The sequence below is a fragment of the Suricata suricatta genome, chromosome 11, assembly GCF_006229205.1.
Source record: "Suricata suricatta isolate VVHF042 chromosome 11, meerkat_22Aug2017_6uvM2_HiC, whole genome shotgun sequence".
NCBI lineage: Eukaryota > Metazoa > Chordata > Mammalia > Carnivora > Herpestidae > Suricata > Suricata suricatta.
In genome coordinates, this window is record NC_043710.1 from 38298050 (window position 1) to 38318979 (window position 20930).

Genomic DNA, 20930 nt, shown 5'->3' on the forward strand with positions numbered 1-20930 from the left:
GGCTGAGTTACCCCCCCCCACCCCGCTATCCAGAAGACAGAGATTCAAGCACATTTGTTTTTCAAAAAGGGCAGAGGTGCCACAGAACCCAAACCTCCACCCCTCCCCCTTCCCCACTACCAACTTCAGCCTCAACCCAGGGTTCTTTCAGCGCATATTTACTCTCTCTCCTTCGAAAAGTGTCTTTGAAAAGTGTCTGAGCCTGGGTGGCTCAGTTGGTTAAGTGTCTGGCTTCAGTTCAGGTCATGATCTCACGGTTCATGGGTTTGAGCCCCACACTGGGCTCTGTGCTGACAGATAGCTCAGAGCCTGAAGCTTGCTTTGGATTCTGTGTCTCCCTCTCTCTCTGACTCTCCCCTACTCGTGCTCTCTCTGTCTCTCAAAAATAAATAAATAACATTAAGAAAATTTTTGAAGAGTGTCTTTAGCTGGAGGCTCACATCCAAATTTGGAAAGACAGTATTAACTAACCGTGGAAATGATTTTCCTGGCAAAGACCTGAATAAGTCTGTGACTTTACACACTTCAGAAAGAAAAACGTTTCCCTGATTTTAAGTTGATGGCTTAACATTAAAAGAAAAAAAGAGGGGTGCTAAAAAAGGGGGGAGGTGCCTGGGAGGCTCAGTCCATTAGCCTCTGACTTCAGCTCAGGTCATGATCTCACAGTTCATTAGTTCGAACCCTTCGTCAGGCTCTGTGTTCCCTCTCTGTTTCCTCTTCTTTGTCTCCCTCCCTCTCTCTGCCCCTCTCCTGCTCATGCTCTGTCTCTCTCTCTCAAAAATAAATAAACATAAAAAAAGAAGATTTTAAAAGAAAAAAAAAAGCCTTTTTGGTGCTGGTGTAAAACCAAACCCAATTAAATGCAGCATAGAATCCCAGATGGGTTCTGGAACAGAAAAAGGACATTAGGTAAAACCTGAGCCAATCAGAATAAAGCATTGATTTTAGTTAATAATGTATCACCTCTGGTTTATGAATTGTGCCAAATGTACCACAGAAAGGTCAGGGGTCAACGCTTGGGAAGAGGGCGCCCAGCATAGGGGAACTCGCTGTACTGTGTGTGCAGCTCTTTCTGTAAATCTAAAATTATCCTGAAATAAAACTTTTATCTAAAAAATTTTTTAAATCCAAATCTATTTGCATAGATGTGTTGATTAGGAAAAAACGTGACTACATCCTGTATAGTTTAAATGGCAAAAATACTGCCCGAATACGGTGCTTAGGAGGAGGAAAAGCGAAGTTTTAATGCATTCTTTGGTAATCCAAAGCAACAAAAGTGTGCTCTCCACCCCCTGCCTGAACTCCGTGGGGCTGATGATTCTATTATTTAACCCACTCATCCCTACCCCCCACCCCCACCCCCAGGATAATGCCTCCTGGAATTCTTTTTGGCACAAACATCTTGTTTTAGGACCATGTTTAGACTGGGATGGAAAGAGGATTATTTACACCACATGGGCATCCCTACGTGAAAGGACAGGCCACCCCCTACACTTTCCTAAACTTTCTGCAAATACCACACCCCAGCAATCACTAACAAACTAAGCAAAGCAGATCAAGGGGTGAGAGAGCTGAGTTTTTATTGTTCTTAGAGAAAAGTTTCATTGCAACTAACAGCTGTCACTAAACTTCTCATTCTCAAGTCAAAAGGACTTTTTTTTTTAACTGGGATTGATGATTAAGCAGTGCTAAGGTTTGTATTCCAAGAAAAGTCCCCTTTGAAAGCTATAGTTATAAGGGGGAGATGACCAGGAATGAACAATAATTAATTCCTGACAAGGCACTGGACAGACTAGTTTATGGAGACCTATTTTATGTACAAGTGTTTGAGAAAGTAGGCTCTCATACAAAGTTCACTCAAGTTCTCCTTGCCCCAGTAGTAAATTACCCCTCATATTTATTTAGAGTTTTAAAATTTTACCTCACATCATCTCATTTGATTTTTACAATAATCCATATTTGATAATCAGGGCAGGATTTATTTTTTCCAATGTTCCACATAGGCTCAGAAAGGTTGATTGATTTTCCCAAGTTGGCACAGCTTGTAAATAGTAAAGATGGTACTTAAACCAAGGTTTCTTAACTATAAGTCAGGGCTCTTTCATTTGAAAAGTATGTTTATTGAATGGCTTCTCTGTGTCTATATCTCTGGTTGTTCCTGGGGATAGCAGGTAGTCCAGTGGAAGAGGAAGAGAATAACCAAGTCGGTGAAGGCCAATGACAATTACAGATGACCGTAAGGGCCATCGGGGAGATAGGCGACAAAGCTAATATGGGAAAGCCTCTTTAGGGAGACATTTTATCAGCAATCAGAAGGAACCAGTGGGGCACGTATTGTGGAAAGGAATGTTCCAGACTTTTTATTACGGAGGCTGCAAAGGGCATGATGGGGTGGAAGGTGCTTCCAAAGAACTAAGAGACGGGACAAAGAGACGGAAAACCTGAACCAAGATGGAGTTGGAGAGGTGGGCAAAGAGGGAATTTCCCAGAGCTCAACCCATTAAAGGGCTTAAATTTCATTTTATGCAGGTCAGTAAAGTACAGAAGGACTTTAAGTATGGATTGACGTGATTTGATGTGTGTTTTAAAAAAACTGTCCTGAACACCCGGGGAAGAATGGATTGAAGACTGATCTAGTTCTATCGATGGGCAAGAGTGGGAGCAGGAGGGATAATCAATTGGCACTAGTTAGGAATTATGGTGGCCTGGACTCGGTGAGTACGGGGAGGGTGAAGAGAGATCAAGGGCTAACAGGAGAATCAACAGGCTGTAGGAATAGGTTAAATGTGGGACAGGACGGAGTCAGAGAACTGTGTTGCTCAGTAAAGAAGCCAGCCACAGACCATGTGTGGATTCATTTATGAAAAGAAAGAGATACATTTGTTAATAAAGACTCTGAAGAATATACAGCCAAAGCTGGTAAGCCAATTTTGGGTGTTAGAGAGAAAATCCCAAATGGCAACAGTTTACAAAAATACATACATTCTTCTATATACATGTATGGGGCTGGAATGCTGGCTCTAAGCTCATCAGCATCTCAGACCTTCTGAAACTTTCTTTGTTTTCCTCAATACACAGCTCTCATTTTGGGGTCTGTGATGTTGTGATTTATAGTAAGAAGTTTGTATTTGGTTGTCATCCCTGTTTCTGGCACAGAGCTCCTAAAAATCCTCACAATTTCCTAAGTGATTATTAGAATGATAACATCATTATGTTAATGAGGTGACACCTGGACAGCACCTAAGGATGAGGTCTGGTTGGCCATGGAGCCAACCATGTGATTATAGGTTTGGAACTTTCAGTGCCACCCCCACCTAGGCAGTGGTGAGAGGCTGGAGATGGAGTTCAATTCCCAATGGCCAATGATTTAATCGCTTGTGTTTACCTAATGAAGTTTCCATGAAACCCAAAAAGGATGGGGTATGGAGAGCTACTGGGTTTGTGGACACGTGGAGGCTCGGGAGGGTGGTGAACTCAGAGTGAGCGCCCCCAGTGTCTGCCCTGTGCATCTCTTCCACCTGTCTGTTCCACCTGAGTTATATCCCTTTGTAAGAAACCAGTAATCTAGGAAGTAAACTGGTCTCCTGAATTCTGTGAGCCACTCTAGCCAATTAACGGAATCCAAGGAAGGAGATGTGAGAACCTCCAACTTATAGCCAGTTGATCAGAAGCACAGGTAACAACCCGCTCTTGCAGTTCGTGTCTGAAGTGGACATAGTCTCATGGGACTGAGTCCTTTATCTGTGGGATCTGATGCTGTCCCCACATAGAGAACGTCAAGAATGGAGTTGTATTGTAGGTCAGCTAGCGGGCATCACGGATTGCTTGGTTTGGGGAAAAACTCCATAGAGCAGAGGGTCCCAGGTAATTGCTTTGGCTCTGGCTACAGAACAGTAGAAGGGAGAAAAGAGAAGGAGCAGGGAATGTCCTTGGTAATTCCACTTGGTCGCCATGAGCCACAGCTCTGTTGCAGAAATGCACTGAGCTGCAAGGGAGGAAAGTGTAATCTGCCTCCTGGGAGCTTCTACGACAGAAGATGAAGGGGATATTAGATACCGTGGGCAACTCTCACTCTGTTCTGCGCACCCAGCTGTCCCTCTCTTAGACAGTCCCTCTCTTAGGGAAGCAGGTGGCGAGCAGTGACAGGAGGACATTTCATGTTTCCCCTTATGGTCAGGCTTTGTGTCATTTGTCTACTTTGGGAATGCACGCGTGTAGTATTTGTACTTCTCTTTCTAGCCAAAGAAGGGTTGGAGAAGAAGGAACTTGTGCCTGGACTGGGCGCTGTGCTGACAGCTCAGAGCCTGGAGCCTGCGTTAGATTCTGTGTCTCCCTCTCTCTCTGCCCCTCCCCTGCTTGCACTCTGTCTCTCACTCAAAAAGAAATATTGACAAAAATTTTTTTTAAAATAACCATGTTTTGGTCTACCAATGAACATTGAGAAAGATTACACATTCATGTTGAAACAAGAAAAGAAATGAATACAGACCAACAAGTCACCAAACAGCTCACACTGGGTGCAAAGGCCTGTGATCAAATGCCATGTTTCTTCAGCATGGTGATCGCTCCTGAAACTTCAGGCCTCTCGCGTGGCTTTCATGCTCTGTAGGTAGATCGTTGCATGCTAATAATTATTTTATACTTGCTTACCAGTTGGCATCATCAACCTCCCTCATATTTTAAGGTTGCTTCTCATTGGGAAAAAGGAGGTTTTCCTCTTAAATTCTTTCAGTCATCTGCTTGGCAATGCAGCCATGATGGCCCTTGTACCGCTCAGAGCTGCCCCAATGGCCACCACTCATTTCTTGACTCACCACCATTTAGGACACTCAGACTCTTCTTCTCAGTAAGATGTTGCCACCTCTCCATGGTCACTGATGAAGGAGTGAGTGTGGACCAAGCCATGCTTCTCTGACTGCTGTGTACCTAAGTTCTACGCACCCCTACCCTGCTTTCTGAAGGGCAGAATCACTAAAGGCAAACATGATGCTCCTTAATCCTTGGAAAAAGCAGTTGTTCTAGCTAGGAGTGCTTTTGGATGCAAATTTCAGTAACAGTGGCTTAAATGGTAGGAGCATTTATTATTTTCTTTTATAAGAAATCAGATGCAGGGAATCCTAGAGTTGAGTCAGCATTATCATCAAGTCCCATCTTCTGTTCATCCTTCATCATCTACTCAACCTTGCTTGGCATGTGGGCTTTTGAGGTTTGTTGGGTTTTTTTTTGAAAAATAGTTGACGTGTTTGTTTCAAGCGTACAACATAGTCATTCATCAATTACATGCATTAGGTTGTACTCACCACAGTCAGCGTGGTTACCATCTGTCCCCACACAAAGTTGTTACAATAATATGCCCACGGTTGTACTTTTCATCCCTATGACTCATTTATTCTATAACTTATTTTATAACTGGAAGTTTATACTTTCTTAATCCCCTTCACCTATTTCACCTCTTCCCCCACCCACCTCCCCTCTGACAACCACTAGCCTGTTCTCTTTGATTCTATTTCTCTTTTGTTTTTTAGCTTCTGCATATAAATGAAATCATGTGCTCTTTGTATTTCTGACTGACTTAATTCACCTAGCATAATTCTCTCTGGGTCCATCCGTGTTGTCATGAATGGCAGGAACCCATTCTTTTTATGCCTGAGTAATAATTCCATTGTGTATATACACCACCTCTTCTTTATCCATTCATTCGTCAATTGATGGACACTTGGGCTGCTCCCATATCTTGGCTATTGTAAATAATGTGACAATAAATATAGGACTGTATCTGAATTAGTGTTTGCATCTGCTTCAGGAAAATACCCAAAAGTGGAATTGCTAGATCATATGGTATTTCACCTTTTAGTTTTTTGAAGAACCTCTTTACTGTTTCTCACAATGGTTGTACTAATTTACATGTCCACCGAGAATGTACAAGGATTCCTTTTTCTCCGTATCCTCACCAACACTTGTTATTTCTTATCTTTTTTGGTACTAGTCATTGTGACTGGTGTGAGGTGGTAACTCGTGGATTTGGTATGCATTTCTCTGATAACTAGTGATGTTGAGGACCTTTTCATGTATCTGTTGGCCATCTTCATGTCTTTCTTAGAAAAATGTCTGTTCAGGTCCTCTGTCCATTTTTAAATTGGATTATTTGTGTGTGTGTGTGTGTTGAGTTTTGTAGATCCTTTACCTATTTAGGATACTAACCCCATATCAGATATATCATTTGCAAGTATTTTCTCCCATTCAGCAGGTTGCCTTTTTGTTTTGCTGATGGTTTCCCTCGCTGTGCAGAAGCTTTTCATTTTGGCATAGTCCCCATTGTTTAACTTTGGATGTTTCCCTTGCCTCAGGAGATGTGTCTAGAAAAATGTTGCTCCAATGAATTCCAAGGGATTATTGCCTATATTTCCTTTTAGGAATTTTATTGTTCTGGGTCTTACATTTAGTTATTAAATCCATGTTGAATCTATTTTTGTATATGGTGTAAGAAAGTGGTCCAATTTCATTCTTCTGCATTTATTGAAGAGATTGTCTTTTCCCTGTTGTATAGTCTTCTTTTTCTTTAAGCTTACTTATTTATATATAGAGAGAGAGCAGGGAAGGGGATGAGAGAGAGGGAGAGAAAGAGGATCCCAAGCAGGCTCTGCACTGTCAGCATGGAGCTGACCCGGGGCTTGAACTCACTAACTGGGAAATGTGACATCATGACCTGAGCGGAAATCAAGAGGTAGATGCTTAACTGACTGAGCCACTCAGGCTGTTGTATATTCTTATCTCCTCTGTTACAGATTAGCTGACCATATGAGCCTGGGTTTGATTGTTTTTTTTAATGGTGGCAAAATGGCTGTTTCAGTTCCAAGAATCACTTCACAGGACAGCATTCATAATAGAAAGCAAGAGGGACAATGGCAAAAGGAACTCCGCCCCCCACGAATCTCTTTTACCTTGGAGGAAAATCCTTTCCAGAATTCTCCAGCTGACATCTGATGTCTTTTTGGACAGAATCAGACCCTTGAGCATGCAAAGCGGCTGTCAGTTTGGCTTTGGCCAATTATGATCACTTTCTGTGATTGGGCACATTATTGGCTGAAGAAAATTGGGGCTCTCTTAGTCAAAAGGGTAGGAGAAGGATTGAGTAGACAGCTACCAGGGTCTTCTGCAGCATCTAAGAACTAAAGTCCTTCCTGTTCCTAACCTTGTCCCTCAACTCTACCTCATCATTGCATTGGGCCTCTCTTCAAAAAGTTCCCTCTTCACACATTAATCAGAAAGCTTTCCGTTGACTTTTTGGAAAACTCCTCACCCCTAGGGAATAGTCTTACTTCAGTTCTAGCCCTTTCTCCTGTTTTGCATGACCATCCCTTCCCTCGATCCTGAAGGTGGTAAAGAAGAGGCATCTGTATGACAAAAGGGGGAAGGTGGGGTGCTCCAGGTGTAGGCAAGAGAACTTTGATGCTCTCATTTTTCTGAAGTCCAGAAAGAATCCTTTCAAATCTAATCTTTATAAGAGGGAGTTTGCTTCTTCATTCTCCCAATTGTTCTGTTAAGAAATGTTGAATCAAATACTGTCACACGCACACACCTGACCCCGAATAATGACACTACTTCTCAGAGGTAGTACAGTAGAAACATGAATCCTAATGCTTCTCGGGGGTGGGGAGGGGGGTCAGGCCAGTGACAGAAACCAGTGCAGGGGGCTCTGGGGGGGACCCTGGTGAGCTGCAGAACAGGCCCACTGAACAGGCTGAGTTGTTGCCATGTGGGAATATGGGTCAGATTGCCTGGTTTTTAAGAGAAGCCGGACATCCAGAATTTAAGTGCAATTTCCTAACTTAAAAAAAATTGGTGAGTCAACCTATCTGTGGGTCATTGCAGGATTTAAGTTACTGGTTCTGAAGACCTCGTCTGAGTCTCTACCTCGAAGTCTCTTCCTCATGACATTGCGTCTGTAGAACGTGTCCTTTTCATGACTGCCTGGCAATGAAAGAAACCTCCAGCTGAGCTGTATGTGTCTGAGTAACGACAGTCTTCGCCTTTTGTTATTGAAATGGACTTGCAGATTTTCGTTTCTTTCAATTATATCGTAATATATCACCACTAGTATTTCTTTTGATGTTCAGTTTTGTTTTTCAGACTTAGCCAAAAGAGGCCCCTTGAAGCTGGCTTCTGTGTCCCTTAGATAAGTCTCCAACAGTTCTTGAGCACATCTGTGCTTCCTGGAAACAACAAAACATTCCGAGCGTACCTTGTAATTTTTCTGCCCCATGCCTGCCATCAGCCACTTCTCCAAGAAGCACAGGTTTATTTTTTCTTAGTGGAGAGTGGTATTTAGAAATCAAGCTCTGGCTGCTGAGGGTGCTTAGCAGTACTATCTTATCAGTGTTTCTATGCTCTCTGGCAGCCAAGAAAGGCCAAGTCCGCCAGATGGAGAATTGGCATTGCTTGGGCTTTGCTGCCCCCTAGTGGCCACTAGGAAGTGTACTAGGCTGTCCATAACTACAGCCTGCAGTGCAGGAGCTGGGAGAGGCCAGCTGTCCCAAGCACATTCTGATTCCCCGGTACTAAGAGGAGGCCACAGTCTGTTTCTGTCATGCTTCCTGGGCTAGAGGTGATGAGCCACACTAGGAAACCACTGAGCCAGTGTTGGCCTTTAGTTAGACAAATGAGAAAGCCATGGGCCTGAGAGTCTCTAAGGCAGACAGCCAGGGTAGGAGCCAGTAACTCAGGTTGGTCTTTGGACCCGAACACTCTTTCCACTGTGCCCTGAGGCAATCCTGCCAGGCTAGCCGAACCCCGGACTCACCTGCAACCAGGATGGGGATCCCTCCACTGCTGGGGCAGGTGGTCCTCCAGCTTTTGCTCGGACTCCCATGAGGACGGTGCACTCGCTGTCTTAAAAAGCAGCCTCTTCCCCATTTGTGACCTTAGGAAGTCTCCACGTGTCCGGAGCCCCACACGCCTCTCTGTAGCCCATTTTGCACCCAGTTCCAGGCTCGGAGGCCCCACAGCTCCAGCCTCTGACACCGCAGAGATTGCATGGCCAGAACAGGCCGAGCTGGGAGGACAAGGAAAATGGCGGAAGTGCCTCATGGCATTGGCGCCCTCTGCACACATCGCCTCCCTGGATCCTGCAAGACAGGAGTGGTTAGTCCCATTTCACTCACAGGGGGCTGAGGCCTAGGGAAGTGGCATTAACCTGTCCAAGTTCACACGTCAGTCAGCGTCAAGGTGGAGGAAAACCGTGCCCTCAATTAATGGATTCAGGAACCACCTTCTAAGGATTCAAACCATGAGCTAGTGGTGGGATCAGGGTCAAAATCTTCACCTGTTCATTCTCCAAGAGCCACATCCCGGCTGGCCTGCAGCGCTCACTCAATGGGGTGGCCAGGCGGGCAGCCTGGGGCAGTGTTTACTTCCTAACATAAAATAAACACTAAGTATAAAATAAAAAACATACTTATTTTGAAGTATAACACTCCCAGAAAGAAAGTGCACACAAAATAAAGACACATTCCCAATGGACGATCACAAAGCAACTGCTTGTGGGATCACCATCCCAGTCAAGAAATAGGACGGTGCCAGCACCCCGAGGCCCTTTACCCTCCTGACCGTGACCCCGCTCTCACTATAGTGTTACCGTCTATGCAGGCACTGCCCCTGAATGGTAACATGCACTTTATATAAATTGAATCACACTTGTGGGATCCCTTCGTGTCTAGCTGCTTTCACTCAACATCCACCCAATATTTATCTACAAATATTTTCACTGCTGTGACACCGACATCCCAATTCTGTTGGTCTTCTTTTGCCAATGAAGGTGTGTGGATTGTTTCTGTGTTTTGTTATAATAAATATTAGAACTGCTATTAACAGTTGTGTATGTATTTCTTTATATATAAATATATATGCTTTTCTGTTGGGTATATAATTATATTGATTAGCTAGAGTTGCCATTTCTAAGTACCATAAACTGGGTACCTTAAAGCAACAGACATGTATTCTCTTCTGTTTTGGAAAGCTAAAAGTCTAAAACTAAGCTAAGGTGTTAGTGGGGCCATGTTCCCTTTGAGACTTCTCTTTGAGGATCCAGGTAGAATCTTGTCTCCTCCTAGCTTCTGGTGGAAGAAGCATCAGTCCTTAGGGCTCCCGGGCTTCAGCTGCACCGCTCTGACCTCGCTCTGACCTCTGCCTCCATTTCCACAGGGCACTACTCTTCCCCTGTATCTTTACACGATCTTATGAGGACATCAGTCATATTGCCCTAAGGGCTCACCCTACCCCAGTGTGACCTCATGCTAAGTAATCACATCTGCAAAGATGCTATTTCTAAATAAGGTCACATTAGGAGGTACTGGGGGCTAACTTTCAACATACCCTTTTATGGGATACAATTCAATCCATAATAACAAGTGAGAGTGGAATGCTGGCTTATCAGATTCTGAGAAAGGATCGAAGGGTAGATGGCCAGTTGGCGCTGTGGTTACCGGAAGCCTGACTGAGGGTAGGGCAGGGACCAAGGTGAGGTAAGTGAGGCATCCAGGGTACAGAGTTTAAGGCAGACACACCCTCAAGGGTGTACCCTCGCTGAGTCATCCTCAAGCAGCCCTCTGGGGAGGAGTAGACAAAATGTGACAAGGAACAGGGAAAAGCCGAGAAAGAGCTCCTTACTTGCCACTGTGGGCAATGGGGCCCAGTCCCATCGGGAGCCTCAAAAGAGCCCTGTAGACCATGCCTCCCACTTATCCCACAGAAGGATGGGAATGTAGGGCAGTCTTCCATCAACTCCTATACCTTGTTGGTTGTCGGTTGTTCCTCCGGGCACTAAATCTCCTGCGGGCTGCTCTGCACGTGGGCGGAAGAAGCTTCAGTGGCACTGGAGAAAGGTCTCAGACAGGAGGGCAGGGACACGTGGGGGCTTGTGGTGGGATGCTGTCAGCACACCAGTTGTCCACTGCAGGCTCAGATGAACTCGGGTATGGACTGACACATCAACAATGTCTGCCGCAGCTCACGCCTTACAGTGTTCAGACCTCTCATTCAGTGCATCAAGTCTATTCTGTCACTGATACTCCAAGGTCATTGCTGGTCACGATCTCTAAAGAAAAGACTCCGAATGGGAGAGTTAGTGGAACAAGCTAACAGCTGGTCCTTGCGCCATCACTGATACTCAGCATCCCTTTTCTCAGTCCTGCATTCTGTATTACCCTCAGCCAGCACTTCCTTCCGGAAGAGTCTGAGCAACTAACTTGGCCTTGTTGGGCTATGGTGGCTGCAAATGCCCATTCACAGTTATCACCAGACAGGGAAATACCAAGAGGTATTTCTGAGAATTCTCCAAGTCCCAGACACACTTGCCCTGCTCGCAGTGTGCAGCCCCAGCTCCTGGGGATAATCTGGGAGTGCTACCCTGCCAGCACAGTACCTCCAGTAACTTAGCGTCAGAGGTCCCAAGTGGTCTGGTAACAGATGTAGTTTTAAATGCAGTGGTAGAAGACAAGTATCCTTCCTCCATTCTTTCCTGCCTGGACACACGCACCAGGGACAGGCACCTCTAATTTTGCAGAGCCTAAAGTTGTGTAGGACAGGAAGCAAAAAATTCCCCAAGCAGTTACTGGAGGGTGCCACTTCCTGGGTCCTTGGTCAAGTTTCCTTCTCCACGAAATAGACCCTTTGGTCTTAGATGTTATTTACAATTCCAACTAGTAAAGCAAGCATGTATTGGATTTATTTTGGGGGGATGTCTACTCTATCTTCTTGAACTATTGTCAGTTCTTGTACTAAGATCATTGTCTTAATGAGCTTTACAGTCAGTCTTGTTATCTGGTAGAGAAGTCTCTTTTGGTTTTCTTCTTCACTGGCTATGCTTCACCATGTGCATTTCAAAATACATTTAAAATCATTTTGTCAATTCTGTAAAACTATGTTGGGTTTTTGAGTGGGATCGCATCAAATTGATAGGTGGAAAAACTGACACCTTTACAACATTAAGTCTTCTAATCCACAAACAGAATATATATCTCCACATTTCTTTGGTCTTCCTCAATTTCTCCCAATACTGTCTCATGTATTTCTGTGTAGAAGTCTTTCACATCTTACATTTCATTTATTTCCTGGGTATCAGATATTTTTGATGCTCTTAAACTGGTAACTTTTAAGTTTTTAAACTCTGGCTGCATATAGATGTTGATTAAAAAATTTTTTTTTCAAGTAGGCTGTATCGTCAATGTGGGGCTTGAACTCATAACCCCAAGATCAAGAGTCACCTGTTCTACTGACTGAGCCAGCCAGGAGCCCCTTTCAGTTGATTTTCATATATTGATTTTGTATCTGGCAAATGTGATCAAGTCATTATTTCTAATAATCTGTGAATTCTTTCAGATTAAGTACATAATGTTACCTGTGAATAAAAAGTATAATTTTCTCCTATCACTTTTGCTTCACTCCACTGATAATGGTCTCTACTGTGATATTAAGTGGTGACAGGAGACATTTTATCTGCCTCCTAAACAGGAAAACATTTGACATTTTATAATTAAATATGACTTCTGGGGCGCCTGGCAAGCTTTGTGGCTGGAGCATGCGACTCTAGATCTCGGGGTTGTGAGTTCAAGCCTCATGTCGGGTGTAGAGATTACTAAAAAATGAAAATAAATAACACTGTCTCTAGTTCCTGCTTTAAAATATTCCTTGTAAGTATTTAAGACATGCTGATTGCAGCCTGGTGAGAAACTCCGAATCAGACGACCTGGCTAAGCCACATCCAGATTCCTACTTCACACAAACGGAGAGATGCTTGTTGCTTTAAGCCCCTAAATTTCGAGGGCAATTTGTTACACAGCAATAGGTGACAGGTGCAGAAGGGATGTGTAAACTTCCCCTCAGAGTCCAACCTAAGAGACTAGCATCATGTGGCAGAAAGGACGTGGGTTTAGAACCAGATACTGAGAATTCCATTTCTACCGTATAGCAAGCTCTTAAACATTACTCAGCCTCAAGTTCTTCCCTATGAAATGGAGTTAAGCGCATCCTCCTCTCGGAGAGGCTGGGACTGTGTGTGATGAAGTGAAGCCCTCAGTACGGGGCCCAGCACACAGGAAGTACTTAAATGTGCAGCTCCATTCCTTCTCTCTTTCTGAAGTCCTCAGTTCATCGTGCCCTTTATATATGCTGACCCTGTTTCCTAGATAACATCAGAAATGACTGTGTAGCCATGGGTAGAATATTTGATGTGGGAAAGCTTAGAAATCAGGATATCCGGTAGCCAGACCATTGTACCAACACCCCCCTGCTTCTTGTTTCTTGAACTGGCATTTAAAACGGCCTCTGCTAAACATCTGGATTCTCTCTCCCTGGCTGGGCCACTGTGGTGCATTATAGGAGCTGTGCGTTAGGAGTTGGACACCTCGTGTCACTAGCAGTTGAGCTAGTTGTGTAGGCTCGAGTTCAGAGCAAAACCAAAGGCCTCACTTCAAGCCTTTATAATTTTTATTGTTTCTATTAAACGGGAATGCTAAGATGTGATCTCATCCCCCACCGCCTGTGCTCCCCAATGGACGCGAGCTGCTGGGTGGAAGGGGGGCCCTATGATTAGAGGCAGCCCGGGGAGGCAGGTTTTGGATTTGGAAGATGAGGCTGCAACTCCAACTCCCACACCTCTTAGCCGACAGGATCCTTGGCAAGTTGTTTTCTCTGAGCCTGGTTTTTTCCGCTGGTAAAATGGAAGTAAGAATATTTACCTTCTTGGGGTCATTTTGGAGATTATATTGGGGTGTTTGGGAAAGCAATTTGGCCATTCATAGGTTCTCAATACATTAAAAAAAAAAAATCTCTCTCGTGCCAAGGAATTGACTGGAGGTCCAGCTGGTGACAGATACAGCTTGCTGCTCAGAGTGTAGTGTAGGGCCCACAGCACTGGCATTGCCTAGGAGGAGGTTAGAAATTAAGAATCTGGCCCCACCCTGGACCTACCAAATCAGAATCCGCATTTCCACAAGACCCCCAATGATTCATAAAGGTAAAGAGGAGTCTGAAGGCTTGCATTTCCAAAAGCAGCAAACAAGTAGCAATAACTTAGACGAGAACTTGAGAAGAGGTAGGATGTTGTTGACATAGTGGCAAAGATAGGTTTGCAAGTGTTTTGGGCTCTCCTTGTTTGCTGTATCCAAGGAAGAATGGCTTCCTGTTGGAATGAAATTGGACTCCGACCAGGACTTGCTCCAGCACAGAAAAGCCAAACCACGAATCTGAATAAATAAGCATCAATTTTATTGAATCATGAATAATTTAAGACTGGTACAATCATCAGCTTTATTCTCTATGATGTGGGGCATGATCTCCAGTAGATCATTGGCAAATCCAAAAACCTCATGACAAATGAAAATTAAATAGGGAGGGAGGGAGGGAAGGAGGAAGGAAACATACCGTACACAAAATACTCAATTCCTAGTTTTCTCTTTAAAAATGGCTAGAAAAAATTCATCAAAATGCAGCACTTTAATCAATTATTTACAATTTCTATGTTACAATGAAAAAATGTACATCTTATAGGACATATTTCATAAACTGCTCCACTGGAAACAACTAGATTAAAACAGCAAACCTTCCATTTAATATCCACAAAGTTGGATTATTTCTTCCTTTTGAAGTAGATTCGCCACAATCAAATTTGAATACACAGAATTTTGAAGTTGAAGCATCAACAGTAAAATAAAAAATGTCCCCAAGACACAACAAAGGTCTAGGCAAGTCTCGTTCCTTGTCCCACCCCTACCCCACCCCCCAAATTTAAATTAAAAGACATTCCCATCTCATTTATGGCCTGTATACTTCTTGGCAGTTTGGGAAGAAGACTTTTGGCTTCCATTGGTAACTCAACATAAATGTTGCATAGAATTTCATATATTTCAAAATTAGCCTAACTGTAGAAAAAGGCAAAATGGAAGCATTTCGGACAGAGCCCTAAATGAGTACAAAGTCACTTTGTCAAAGGTGAGCGACACTAAAGTAAAATATCACTGAAATAAGAAATGTGCATATCAGACAACCCTGCTTCCCGAAACTTTAGGAAGGACACGGAGTTGTGAATCATATACGGGCTACACTACTTGAAATCACCGGTTACTAGTCAGGCAGCACCAGGGACAGAGGTCTCGGTTCCGAGCCTGGACCCAGTGGGAGGGAAGGGAAGTCTGTAGGAGAGGGGAGAGGAAGAGAAGGCGTAACTAAAAAAAAAAAAAAAAAGTTAGAAAGTTTCAAACAATATTGACAGGTGTCTACTCACAAGGTGACTGGGAAAACTGCCCCCAAGGAGAAGTCCATTTTACCTCCTCCAAAATTCACAGTATGAGCGTGTAAGGTCATCGCTGGGAAACAGATTGAGAAGGACCACTCTTCAGGTTTACCAGAAGGCTCAGGGTGTGGCCCGTGGTCACAGGCTAAATTCATGGTTTAAAATGTTTATGGAAAAAAAAAAAACTAAACAGAACAAGACACACTCACACACCCAGATGGCTAATGAGGGCTGCACACAAAAGTCTGAGTTTACGGAGAACAAAGCAAGGACAGCACAGAGAGGTTTTCCATTCACCAGCTAGTGGGACACATTCTCCTTTTTCTTTAAGGAGGAAGAAAATGGTGTTGTCCCATGTCATGTGAGCAGTTTCAGGTCAAGTTCTTGTGGTAAGAAAATGAGAAAAAGTGTACAGAGATGGATCTTCAGAAATAGGAATGGGAAAGATGAAATAAAAACCCTGATCTATTAAGGGAGACACCCCCACTGGGGTCCAATAAAGATTCTCTTTATAAAGCAGAAACAAGTAACTTAAAGATTTACCACTCTCTGTAAAGAAAATACCAGTATATTGAAGACACATACTAGCAGGGTATCTATCAGCAATGTCATATGGACTTGGAGGAACTTTTGCCTTTTCCTGCACAAGACAGACCATTGTCCAGTCAGAGTGTTAGCTGGAGATTGATAAGAACCTAAAAAAAAAAAATGCATCTTTTCTTTTTTTGTTATTTCTTCTTTCTTTTTCCCATGGTCACGCATCCACACAAATGAGTCTTTTGGATGAAAAAAGTCACAGCAACTTGAGTCCTCCTAATGAGTAGATGACTTTTTAGCCCTGTTTGCTCTGATGGGGAAAACAAAAAAATGGACCCCAGGCAGGCACAACACTTGTAAATGAACACGGTTAGTACAAAACCAGTAAGGCATCGCTTTGGGAAGGTCAGCACCGAAGAGGTCAGACAAGACTCGTCCGGAAGGAGGCCGGGGCTTTTGGAAGGGAGCGGCCGCCGGCCCCTTGCTGAGTTGCGTCACGTTGGTTCTGAGGAAAGTGCAAGTCTTTTGCGAGGTGACCTCAGCACCCCCACCTGAGGTTGGGGCTGGCATGCCTGAGGTGTCAATGTGCGTTCTGAAGCCTCAAGGACGAGAAGGAAAGGCAAGGTCCCGGCTCACCCACGCGTGGAGGATGGGGTCCTGGTCCACTAGGAAGGACACGACCCCCCCTCCCCCAGCCACAGCAGGAGGCGGCGAGGTGTAAAACCGTGAGGATGGACAACTGAAAAACCAGAACTCAGCAGGACGAATCCGAAACTCAACTCCTGCGGTTCTTTCTTTCACCAAAGTACTGATTCTGACCAAAGAGGGGGATGGGGTGGGGGTTGGGGGAAGGAAATATCTTCAAAATCAAAGAGTCAGAAAGGGGGGAAACTCAATATCATTGGCAAAGGGGTAACCAGTTCTCCAAAATAGACCAATTCTCACTGTACACAGTGTTTGCAGAAAGAAAAACCTGATTCATTTCTAGAGAAGGAGGAAGTAGACACATGCTGTCTGCATCGCGGCCACATCCGCTCACGCTCAGGGATCGACTGGAGGCTGCCGGCTCTGAAAGGTGTGGTTGAACTGGAACAGGCAAAATACCTCTCGGGTAAGGAAAGCACCATTTATAAAAGCAAAACAAAGCAGCAAGCGCGCTTTGCTTTTCCCTAAGGTTTCCCTGTGTTGTAGCTCTGCAGCGCCCTAGTTAACACAGTTCTCTTCTGGGGTCGGCAGGGCCGAAGGTGGGGAGGCGGATGCGGGGGTGCTGGCGGCACCACCGGGTCGGGGTGCTGAGTGGAAGCTGTGGAGTGCGCATTTCCAGCTTGGCTCCAGCCGCGTCTGCCCTGGACAGCTCCCTGGCAGGATGCTGTTTGGTTTCAGAGCTTCTAGTGGGTTCTTGGTTTCCTTTTTTTTTTTTTTTAATAATCTTTTCATTTCAACGGTGATGATCCTTTCCCGAGAAGTATCTTCAGTGTCTTAGGGAGGTCACAGCAACAAGGCAAACGATAATTAAAATAAACAGAAGATAGTGCAGTTCTCACTGTGGAGGGAAGCGGTCCCAAGGCGGCTGGCCCGGGAGGCCTGCACCCGGGTCAAGGCTGGAGGACAAGGGGTCTGGGTATCCCCGCAGCTCTCACGCTGTGGCTGGGGGCTGGCTCAGGAGGGCATGTTCAGGACGGTGCAGGGGACGCAGGTGGAGCAGGGAAAGGACGGGGGAGGTGGGCGGGCTCCGTGGCTGGCCCCCGTCACAGAGTGGACTCTAGCGAGGAGTCCAGGATGTCATCGTGATGGCTGTTGCTGTTGGAGTCGCTGTCGTAGCTCTGGGGGCTAGAGTAGTTGGCTGCCTCCTGCAGCCTCATCAGCATGTTCATCTGGGGAGAGAGTGAGAGCCTGAGCAGCTTCCAGTCTGGAGCTGCCCACCTCTGGCCTTTTTCAAGCTCATGCTGCCTCCTCCAGACTCGCTCTGGGTTACAGCCCACAGTGGGGGCCGTGGTCACAAGTGTGGACTACGGGCCAGGCTTCCAGGGTCCAAATCCTGTCTCTACTGCTTATGAGCTGCATCACCGTGGTAAGTTACTCAACCTTTTGGTGCCTTAGTCTCCTCACTGGCTGCATGTGAACAATAATCGTACCTGCCCTACAAACGTTACGGTGTGGAATGAGTTAACGTATGTAGGGCATAGACAACAAAATGGGAAGTTGTCTACAAAGTCAGTATTTATTTTTTATTTGGAAAGGACACACCTAACTCACACACAGGCCTCAAACTGGATAAAGAAGCCAGTCCGGCATCCCTGCTTCTGGAACAGATGCATCAGCACTGCGGACATCTGACGCACATGGCTGCCCCTTCAGGGAGCAGCAAGCCCACGGGTACATCTGGCTCCAGCTAGAGGGCAGCCCAGAGCCTGCTGTGTGCCCACTCCTGTCAAGGCACCACGGGAAATAAATGATAGCACCAGTTACAAGCAGAGCGACAAAGCCCAGAGAAACCTGGACTCCACGTCGGGAAACTCTGGGCAAATGACCTAGCATACCTGAGCCACCAGTTCCTCATCGACAGAGTGGAGACAACAGTAGCGTCTGTTTCTCAGAGGGGTGAAGCAGGGAACACAGTGACAGGATGTGCATTAGACCCTCAGAATAGGGCCTGGCACGTGGTACGTACGGGCTCAATAAATGAGATAGATCTGCTATTGCCATCATCATTTGACACTAAAGAGTGTTCTTAAACGTTCCCTGGTCTACTGTCTATTGGTCATTTGTTTAGGAGCCAAGGGGAGGAATTAGGAACTTATTTGCAATGGTTGATTGTGTATTTTATATTATATATAGCAAGTAAGTTGGAAAGTAGGGTTTCTCTGAGCTAAGGCCAAGACGCGATGCAGCTAGGAAATCCAGCTGCTTCCTAGCCAGCTGCCCTTGGGATGTATGCGGCCCCTCGGGGGAGCTGGGGCACCGGACACTGTCAGCTGGGGCCCGTCTGCAAAGCCACGATGGGGGAAGAGGTGGAGCGGAAGTACCATGGACCACCCTGCGCAGCCGTGATTATTCACTCATCAAACATCCCCAGTGTACTTCCAGCAGGTGTTCTGGAACAAACATGAGTTAGTCCTGTTCTCTTGGAGGTCTCAGCCTCATGAGGGAGAGACAGACTAGTACACAAGAGACCTATCCTAACAGAGACCTCTGGCGCTGGGCAGGGAGAAACAGCAACTGTAAAGGGGGGTGACGGAGCTGGCACAGCTCCCTTCTGAGGGCCTGGGGTTGGAGGGAGAATTCTGTTCCAAGAGCTCCAGGTTTTGCCTAAATCCCCTCAGGTTTAATCAGGGACACAAATATTCCTGGGTAAGAAAATAGGGTCTGGGGAGGAAGGATCCATTCTTTCCTCTAAATACCTTCTAAACTCTCTTCTAGTCACCAGCGAAGACCTCATGAGCCTGCAGCCACAAACAGATCTCCATGGCTCTGGCTTTTGGCCATAATTAATGCCAGAAATGGCTTTTTGAAGTCTCATCCTTTCTTCTGCAAAACTATTGTTGTCGACGCTGTAAATTAGGGTTGTGCGTAGTAACAAATAATAACACCATTTAGAATAGAGTTTCTATTTAAAAAGTCTCAACAGGACCACAGCTCCTTGCTGCCAGTCGGGAGGATGGCAGACAAACTAAAGCAGCTAGTATTATTTATATGTAGCACATCAGTTAGTCATCAGGCATAGAACAACAGGTTAGCTGTCTTGTAATCCTGCTGCATCCCTTATGAATATGTCCTTTCATGAAGCAATGCAAGTAATATTCTCTGCTGTGTTTTTCCTTTTGCCTTGGCTGCCAAGGTAGCTCAAGGGTAATCTGAAGGCATGATAATGGTCATTTAAGTATGGGACGCTCTGGGATATGTCTGTCTACCTTCTTTTACAGAGCGTTTGATTTATTAGATCTAATTTCACAGTAGGACTATGTATGGGTCTCATAGGCAGGGAACACTATAATTAGAGTGTTATCGTTCCTGGTCCAGGTTCTTCTCAAAGGGCCTTTATTTGCTTTAGCAATGGGGGAGGTAAATTAGAAACTCAGGCAGTGTTAAAGGCTTCACTCCTGTCACTGGCCTAGGGACCCGTATTCAGGCCTCCCTGTCCTCTGGGAGTCCCTCCTGCCCTCAAACCTCTCCCTACCTGTGCTCCTCATCAGCTGACTTGGGCTTCTCCTCCACAGCAATCTTTGCCTTTGCTGTTACCAGTGGGAGAGATTAATGGAGAAGGATGGTGCATGATAAAGGATAAAGGTGGCCCTGAAACCAGAGGGCAAAGGGTGGCACAGGGATGTTTGGGGGGAGGAGGATCAAATTCTTAATTTTTTACCTTATACCAGAACACATTTCAGAGGGTTAAGGGATAGTGAGAAACTGACATCATGGAAAAAAAGATTGGCAAAAATGTGACTAATCTTGGGATGGGTCAGGCCTTCCAAAGCAAGACCCTGGCTCAGTCATGTCTATATTCCCAGCATGCCTTGCATGATGATAGATACACAGTAAGTGCTCTGGGAGCTGAGGACTCACCAGCGGGTCTCCCTCGGCGTCACTGGGTGGCATCTGCTTGCTCGCAGACCCTTCCCGAGGTATGGAGTAGCCATCGAAGCCGACGTCCTCCGGCCGGAGCTGCAGCAGGGGAGGCCACTCGTGCTGCTGCGGGCTGGCTGCCCAGGGGTAGGTGTCCATCACCCACTTGGCAGGGTCCTCCCAGGGGGCCCGCCTTCCATAGAGCTGAAAACAGGCAAAGAAGGAATCATCTGGGAGTGGCCGGAGACCCCTTCTGCAGGCCTGGTTCAGCAGTCATCCGAAACTCCGCAAGCCCAGCTTCATGCCTTCCCTGAAGGCAGAATTCCACTTCCGGAATTCTACCCTCAGGGGGTCACCCAAGGTACATGCAGCTTCATGTGCTAAGACTAAAAGGTCACATGACCTAGCGGGGGGTCAAAGTGACCAACTTTGGAATTAGGATGACCTGGGTTCACATCTTAGCTCTGCCACTGCCTCATTGCGTCACCCTAAACTTTAAACTTTGCTGACCCAAACGGAAAAGTAGCCACTGGGCGGGGCGGGG

At 45.5% G+C, this 20930-nt stretch overlaps 1 protein-coding gene across 2 annotated transcripts in view; it reads right to left on the reverse strand.

The window, feature by feature from the left end:
- Window positions 1-14239: 14239 nt before the first annotated feature.
- NAV2 (neuron navigator 2) overlaps window positions 14240-20930 on the reverse strand; it is a 373160-nt gene continuing 366469 nt past the window's right edge. For both annotated transcript variants that reach the window (XM_029956497.1, XM_029956496.1), the window contains 2 exons: window positions 20387-20590; window positions 14240-17697 (listed from right to left, as the gene is read on the reverse strand). In XM_029956497.1, coding sequence (XP_029812357.1) covers window positions 17572-17697; window positions 20387-20590 — 330 coding nt within the window. In that variant the 3' untranslated portion in view covers window positions 14240-17571. The remainder of the gene's footprint in view (window positions 17698-20386; window positions 20591-20930) is intronic.